General features: G+C 54.5%; 1 protein-coding gene across 1 annotated transcript in view; it reads left to right on the top strand.

Annotated features, from left to right (window-relative positions):
• The window catches only part of wizb (WIZ zinc finger b), a gene marked incomplete at its 5' end in the record, with an annotated part of 38,966 nt that overhangs the window by 502 nt on the left and 30,373 nt on the right, over positions 1 to 8,091 (top strand). Inside the window, 20 exon segments of the mRNA XM_080511073.1 lie at positions 259 to 432; positions 528 to 655; positions 657 to 722; positions 724 to 835; positions 838 to 1,076; positions 1,078 to 1,101; positions 1,104 to 1,181; positions 1,183 to 1,398; positions 1,401 to 1,484; positions 1,487 to 1,582; positions 1,584 to 1,904; positions 2,141 to 2,183; positions 2,581 to 2,684; positions 2,686 to 2,718; positions 2,720 to 2,914; positions 2,916 to 2,930; positions 2,932 to 2,976; positions 2,978 to 3,011; positions 5,294 to 5,361; positions 5,363 to 5,699. Of these exon segments, the coding sequence (XP_080367199.1) occupies positions 259 to 432; positions 528 to 655; positions 657 to 722; positions 724 to 835; positions 838 to 1,076; positions 1,078 to 1,101; positions 1,104 to 1,181; positions 1,183 to 1,398; positions 1,401 to 1,484; positions 1,487 to 1,582; positions 1,584 to 1,904; positions 2,141 to 2,183; positions 2,581 to 2,684; positions 2,686 to 2,718; positions 2,720 to 2,914; positions 2,916 to 2,930; positions 2,932 to 2,976; positions 2,978 to 3,011; positions 5,294 to 5,361; positions 5,363 to 5,699 (2,412 nt within the window).

Below are 8,091 nucleotides of genomic sequence, written 5' to 3'. Positions count from 1 at the left end.
AAGCTGCCAGCGTTCCACTCGTATGGTTCTGTGGCAAAAATGTTTAAAAGAGTCGACGAAGCAGTTTTTTTGACGGTGACTTGTTTTGCGTTTCAGACTTCTTACTGCAAATGAGCCGCCAGCGCCGCTATATAATGAGTCTTTATCCTTCGTTCCCTCCCTGCAGTCAAGCAGCAGCAGGACCCTCCAGAACGCCGAGGGCTCCCGCTCTCTCCTGTTTTCACGTCCTGTCCTATTTTCCCTCTGACGTTGTCTCAGAGCCGCCCGGGAAGGAGACCATGAGCCCGACAAACCGCAACCACTTCCAGCCTCCGGGCGCCGCCGGCACCAGCCGCCCGCCGCCAGGCCATGCGCCACAGGACGACGGCGGCAACCAGAGCACAAAGCCCGAGCAGCCCGCAAGGCGCCGCGGCCCTGCCGAGCTGAACGTAGGTACCCGGAGGAGGAAACCAACTCTGGCTGCAGGCTTGACGTGTCTCCTTTTCTCTGTCCGTTCACGGTACAAGTCCTCTCTGCTTCCCCCGCAGTGGCGGACGGGCGACGTCCGGAGCGTCTCGGAGCTTCCCGGGCCGCTTCTGTCCTAAGTGAAACCAAAGGAATGCTGCCAAATGGAGGACTGCGCCGCCCGCCCGCCGAAGGTGAGGAAAGGCCGAGGGGGATCGGAGACGAAGGAGCCGGAGAGGGACGTGTACAGCTTCCCCGGGGACTCGGAGCCGGAGAGCCCCCCCCCCCGCCCCCTGGGCCCACTGCACATTCGTCCAGCGCTGCAGGAAGAAGCGGGTGCTGCTCAGGCCTTTCTCGGGACTCGGCGCGGGCGGAGCGCGGCTCGCCCGAGTCCACCAGCGCCGGCCAGGCCGAGTCCTCCGAAGTCCAAAAGCCTGGAGGCGGCGGCGGCGGCGGGGCCAAGGCTGGGGGGGTTTACGACTTCGGGGAGGGAACGGCGGAGCTCGCGTCTTTCTCAGACGGGGAGTGAGAAAAGCAACAAGGAGGAAGAGGCGGAAGCCGAGCCGGGCAGGGAGATCTTCACCTGCGTGGAGTGTAGCATTTACTTCAAGAAGCAGGTCCACCTGCAGGACCCACATGGTGGAGCACAGCCAGGGCGGGTGGCGGCGGCCGGCCGGCGCTTCGGGAAGGGGAGCCGGTTCCGGTGTGCGGAGTGCGGCTGGACGCTGCCGAGCCGCCCCGTGGGCGCTGGCCGGACACCAGCGGCGGCACCAGGAGTCCCGGCAGAAGATCCTGGAGGAGATCCAGAAGCTCAACGGGAGTCAGACTGAGGCCAACGCACGGCCGGGGGGGCGGAGCCTGAGACGGCCCCCGTCTCCTCCCCGGCCTCCGGACCCGGGCCACGCTCCGGACCCGGCTCCGGTCCGGACCCCCCAGCCCCCCTACCGCCGCCGAGCTTCGTCTGCACCAAGTGCGGCTTCAGCACAAGGACGTCCCAGGCGCTGGCCAATCACTCCAAGACCCACAACAGGAAGCGGCCGCTCCCCTACGCCCAGAGGCTCCGCCCCTACGCCCCGAGGCTCCGCCCCCCGGCGCGTCGCCCCTCCTGGCCTGCGGCCTCTGTGCCTTCCTGACCTCTCAGTCAAGCCATACTGAGGGAGCACCAGCTCCTCGCCCACCGGGAGGGGGCGTCGCCCAGCGGCGTGCAGGAGGAGGTCAAAGGTCAGCCGTTTCAGGTCCAACGTGGCCGTGAAACTTTCAAAACTGGATTCTGCTCCTGCGTCCGAATCCAGGGAGTGTCAGGCGGACCGGCGGGAGCCAGCGGGGTCTCGCCTCCGCCTCCGACAGCACAACGCCGGACGGCTTGGAGGCGCCGCCGCCGCCGCCGGCCGCCCGCCGCCAGACCGCCAGACCGCCTTCAGGAGCGCCGGGAACCGCAGGTTCAGCAGGAGAGGGAAGACGTGGGCTGAAGCCGCGGAGGAAGACCGGCTGCCGGACAGCGAGGAGACGGAGCTGGACCCGAGAGCAGAACCAAGACCAGGTCCCGGGACTGTCCACCGAGGGACGGAGACGTGAAGCCACGTCTCAACCTACCGACCGACTCAGGTGAGGCTCCAGCGCCGGGGGGGGGGGGGGGGGGGGGGGGGTTGGTCCCTGTTAAAGCACCTGAGGTGATGGAACGTGTTTATTTGCTCAGACTCTGTTTGACGTTTCAATGCCTTTGGATCTTTTGTTTACACGTAAACGAAGCAAGTGAAGTGGAAATTTGTAAAAACGTATCGCTGACGGACCAGGAAGTGATTTGTGCGATCAGGACTTTATTCTTCTGGTTGCAGGACTGATTCATAGCAGCTCTTTTTTACGCCTGTTTGCGTAAAAGAACATTGTTTTGTAAACAAACAATGTTATTTTTGAAGACGTAGAGGGGAAAACAACTGTTTTTTGTAAATACTCAGTATGCGTAAACAGTCAACACACAGTGAAAGTAATTACTCCTTAAACCCACAGATATCAAAGTGAAACTTCTAAGTCAGCCTTTATTGTGAAAGCTCTGGATTTAAAACGTCCTTCGCTCTGATTCAAACTGACTCGTTGGTCGTTCGTCTCACATCGGGAGTCTTTCTATCTTGTGGACAGACGGCGGCTCGCCGCCACAGAGCGCTTCACAGCCGCTGCCCCGAAACAAAGCGTGTGAAGCTGGAAGAGGGAGCGTGAGGCGGCGAGAGGAGGGGAAGGTGCTCCCTCCTGAGGAGGAGCGCCCGGGTCACCGCCGCTCCCGTCCGAGTCCGACAGCGACGTTGACGAGGAGGAGTGCGTGCGGCGCCTCCTGTCAGAGGGCATCCTGGACGGAGACGAGACGGACGATGACGCGGAGGCGCTGAGGAGCGTGGAGAGGAAGTGCCCCTACTGCCCCGATCGATTCCACAACGGCATCGGGCTCGCCAACCACGTGAGGGGTCACCTGAACCGGGGTGGGCGTCAGCTACCAACGTGCGCCACTTCATATCCCCCGAGGAAGTCAAGGCGATCGAGAAAGAAGTTCTCCTATCAGAAGAAGAAGAAGAAAGGTGAGCGGCTGCTTGTCAGATTTCCAGCCTTTGTTGCTTTTAAAGCGGCGACTGAACGGGAGGGCGAGCCGAGGAACGGTGGTGCAGGTCGGCCATGTTTGAATCCTCTTTAGAGAATCCCATCAGAGCTCAGTGGTGTGCTCACGCTGCTCGCTGGAGCAGTGGATCGCACCCGGGCCTCACAGTGAGACGATCCCCGGTTGGAGTCTGCTTGTGGGGCCTTCTGGGGCCATTTCGGCCTAAAAACAAATGATTTAGGATTTTTTCTTTTAAAAGACAAATTCCAATTTCAATTAAAGCATTACAGCATTGGCCAGGACCTCGCTCTAAGCCCGTCGGGGTGGGCACGATCCTCTAGACCGGTTACTGATCATTTTTTTAAGTTTAAAATTTTTTTTTTTTTAATGACTTTTATTTTGAAAAAACGGCGCCAAAACCAGCTAATTAGCTAGTGATTCGTGACCGCAGCGCTCCCATTAGGCCACCCTACCAAATTTCAAGCTCAATCTGATAATGTTTGCTAGCATGCTAACGGGCATGCTAGGCCCGTGAGCTAGCCGATCCACCTGACAATCTCAGGTGGTGCTCGGCAGGTGCCCCCCGAGCCGGAATCTGGTTTTTACTTCAATTCAATTCACAGTGCTGACGGAACATGAAACTTTTTTCAAAAACTTCCACCGACATGAATTTGACGGCCTTAGGCAAGGATTTTTTCCTTTTTAAAGACAAATTCCAAAATTCAATTAGTTGTTTAGTGTCAATGCACTAAAGAAGGACTGCAGACATCAGATCATGGTTTTCGGCAGAAATTGGTGTTGTGGGTGTCCAAAATGTATTAGATCAATGGGGGGGGTTCCTTTTCTCATCTCATTTTGGTAGTGACAAATCAGATGGCTCATAGGTCCATCTGATTTACAGCAACCGTGTGGATTCTGCTGATGCAATCCCTCAGCATCTGGGACAGTAAGTTCCTCCTCTTCTGCTTCAGCATTTCATGAGTCCGAGAATTATGAGCCAATCAGAGGCCGCCTTTCAAAAGGTACAAAACCACATGGTATCAATTGACCAATCACGTTGCTCCTTATTGGGGCGTGTGCTCGAGTCGATCATTTGCTATGTTTTGTGAACAAAAGACGAGTTTAAGTAAAATTAGAACGATGACAAGCAGTGATGGTCATTAGAAACATATTTTAGAGGCTTTGAGAAACACGGCCGCTATTTTATTTTTTTTGGACACTTTCTCCGGAACTTGGCGGCTGGACGGCTCGCCTGCCTCAAAACAAGCATTAGATAGTTTGTCCAAAATTGCAACTTTATTCCCAAAATATAAAAGTAATTTTATATATATATATATATATCATAGCAGCGTCGCTTTTTGATCCTTGGATGTGACTCTTCCTATCATTGTGAAGCAGAATTCACCAAGCGTTGGATTGTTCACCACTAATAGGGAGCGTGTGCTGGTTAGGACCGTCGTGAGACACGTTAGTTTTACCCTCCTGATGATGTGTTGTTGCAATCGTAATCCTATATCCTAATCCGATATATCGTTTTTAGCTACAAATTCCATAAATGCATTAAATCCATTTTTTTGCCTGTGGGGCCGTCTTGTGTTTGTTCTCCCTGTGACTTCCGGCTCCGTTTCCACGACAACGCTTCGTTTTTGCATTTTCATTTCTGAGAAGTTTTGAAGTTTAAATGGCAACGTTTTGAAAACGACGTCCGTTTTCACAGAAACGTGAGAAACGCTGAAATCAGTGCAGTTAAGCATGCCGGGCCACGGCTTGGTGCTTTTGTTTTACTTTTGTGTCATGAAACCCACACACACACACACACACACACACACACACACACACACACACACACACACACACACACACACACACACACACACACACACACACACACACACACACACACACACGCACACGCAGCAGAGAACCATATGCTATAAACATTAATAAGGGGAGTTTGCTCCTCTAGTGCAGCGATGTTACAGTCTGAGGAGTTGAAGTGTCGTTTCCGTGGAAACGGACCCACAAAACACAAGGAAAGGTTTGCGTACTCATCACGGCAACGAGCTGCTTCAATGTCGTCAACAAAATGAGTTGGTGTGGTGACTGACGTCCAGGTGGAACTAAACTCCAAATCTCATGAAAGCCAGTCTGGACCCGGCCGCTCCGGGACAGGAAGTCGGTCGGGGGCGTTCTCAACCGTCCTGCTGGGAGGGATCGCCGCCCGCCGCCACGTGTCTGAACCTGTCTGCCCGTTTCCCTCCACAGTGGCCAACTTCGACCCCGACACCTTCAGCGTCATGCACTGCGAGTTCTGCAGCGCCGGCTTCGACACGCCGCGCCGGGCTCTCCAGCCACGCCCGCGCTCACCTCCGGGACTTCGGCATCACCAACTGGGACGTCACCATCTCCCCCATCCACATCCTGAGGGAGCTGTTCTCCAGCAGGCCCGACCTGGTGGTGCCCACCGGACCCCCCCGCAGCCTGGAGGAGGAGGAGGAGGGGGAGGGGGGGGAGGAGGAGGAGGAGGAGGAGGAGGAGGAGGGGGAGGAAGGGGAGGGGATCATTGAAGTGAAACTGGAGGGCGATACAAGCGATGGTGTCGACATCCCTGATTTACTTCCTGCTGCGTCTCGCCGCTGGAAGAAGGAGAACAGCCTGGAAGAGAGCGATGGTGAGTTTGTGTTTCTTTAATTAATGACTTTTTTTTTTTTTTATTACAAAAAAGATTGCGAGGTAATCTGAGGTTTGGATTCTGGGCGACTGGAAGATTGTCAGTCTGACTGATTCTCACTGGTCTGGTTGACATGAAGGCTGAATAAGGAGCCGGAACGTTGAGCCACTTTATATCCTGCAAGCGGTGACCTCACTCATTCCAGTGGATCAATCCCATGATGCTTTGCGCTGTGATGTTTGCTGTGTGGCAGAACCCTACATCCGTCAAGATGGTCTACTGTTTTAAATCTCTCAGTATCTTTAAAGTCCTCCTCTCCTCTCCTCCTTCACCTCCTCCTTCACCTCCTCCTCCTTCACCTCCTCCTCCTTCACCTCCTCCTCCTCCTTCACCTTCTCCTCCATCTTCACCTCCTCCTCCTTTACCTCCTCCTGTGTCTTCACCTCCTCCTCCATCTTCACTTCCTCCTCCTCCTTCACCTCCTCCTCTTTCTTCACCTCCTCCTCCATCTTCACCTCCTCCTCCTCCATCTTCACCTCCTCCTCCTCCTTGACCTCCTCCTGCATCTTCACCTCCTCCTCCTCCTTCACCTCCTCCTGTGTCTTCACCTCCTCCTCCATCTTCACCTCCTCCTCCTTCTTCACCTCCTCCATCTTCACCTCCTCCTTCATCTTCACCTCCTCCTCCATCTTCACCTCCTCCTCCTCCTTCACCTCCTCCTCCTCCTTCACCTCCTCCTCCATCTGCACCTCCTCCTCCTCCTTCACCTCCTCCTGCGTCTTCACCTCCTCCTCCTTCACCTCCTCCTGCGTCTTCACCTCCTCCTCCTCCTCCTTCACCTCCTCCTGCGTCTTCACCTCCTCCTCCTTCACCTCCTCCTGTGTCTTCACCTCCTCCTGCATCTTCACCTCCTCCTCCTCCTTCACCTCCTCCTGTGTCTTCAACCTCCTCCTCCTTCTTCACCTCCTCCTCCATCTGCACCTCCTCCTCCTCCTCCTTCACCTCCTCCTGCGTCTTCACCTCCTCCTCCTCCTTCACCTCCTCCTGTGTCTTCACCTCCTCCTCCTTCACCTCCTCCTGTGTCTTCACCTCCTCCTCCTTCACCTCCTCCTGCATCTTCACCTCCTCCTCCTCCGTCACCTCCTCCTGTGTCTTCACCTCCTCCTCCTTCACCTCCTCCTGTGTCTTCACCTCCTCCTGCATCTTCACCTCCTCCTCCTTCTTCACCTCCTCCTCCTCCTTCACCTCCTCCTGTGTCTTCACCTCCTCCTCCATCTCCACCTCCTCCTCCTTCTTCACCTCCTCCTCCATCTTCACCTCCTCCTCCTTCTTCACCTCCTCCTCCTTCTTCACCTCCTCCTCCATCTTCACCTCCTCCTCCTTCTTCACCTCCTCCTCTATCTTCACCTCCTCCTCCTTCTTCACCTCCTCCTCCTGGTCTGGTTGCTCCAGAAACCTCGTATTCAAAGTTTCCAGCTCCTCCTTGATTCTCCTCCATTAGAATATTGGATCCTAGGAGCTGCATTCAGAATCTGCTGTGTCTGTGTGAGCTGGACTGGCTCCGCCCACACATGACCATCTATGGGAAGAGGAGGAAGTACTTCCTCTTGTGGTGCCATGTGCCAGAGCAGAGCTGCCTGATTGTGGAAGGAGTCAAAGGGGGAGGAGCCTACCTTGATTGTGATTGGCTGAAACCCCCGATGACACTATATAGGGTTTGATTTCTGATTGGCTGGTTGGAGCAACACACTTTTTAAAACCTGGAACAAGCCAGGAGAGAGAGAGGACACACTTTCTTCTTCTGGGGTGTCGGTCCAGGTGTGGAGACGAGTAGAACTGCTGGAGAACCTTGAGGAAGGGAATTTTTCAGAATATGACGCTTTAAAAGAATTGTTTTCTGCACCAACCAGTTTAGCTTTGCTCCTGTCGTCTTCCTCATAACGTCCTGACGTCAGGTGCAGGTTCACATGAGCACATCATATGACTGAGACTTAACTGTGTTGATATTATGGTTCTTTCTTTCTTTCTTTCTTTCTTTCTTTCTTTCTTTCTGCTAATGTTGTTCTGGGGGGCTTGTGTCCCCCCGCGGCACGTTTTATTTCCACCCCTGGCCTCTGAACTGAACTGAACTGATGACACGAGGAAAGAAGAAAATAAGAATGGGAACAGTTTATTGAGTTAACAGGCTTTAGAATGGAAGAAAGAAAACTGTTAATGAAGAACTGGTTGAAATAATGAACAGGTGAGAGACGCTGCTGTGCGCTTTTGTGTGTGTGTGTGTGTGTGTGTGTGTGTGTGTGTGTGTGTGTGTGTGTGTGTGTGTGTGTGTGTGTGTGTGTGTGTGTGTGTGTGTGTGTGTGTGTGTGTGTGTGTGTGTGTGTGTGTGTGTGAG

The sequence above is a fragment of the Blennius ocellaris genome (genome assembly GCF_963422515.1).
Source record: "Blennius ocellaris genome assembly, chromosome: 16".
Classification (NCBI taxonomy): Eukaryota; Metazoa; Chordata; class Actinopteri; order Blenniiformes; family Blenniidae; genus Blennius; species Blennius ocellaris.
Note: the sequence above shows the minus strand (reverse complement) of the source record. Positions and strands in the feature narration are given on the sequence as shown.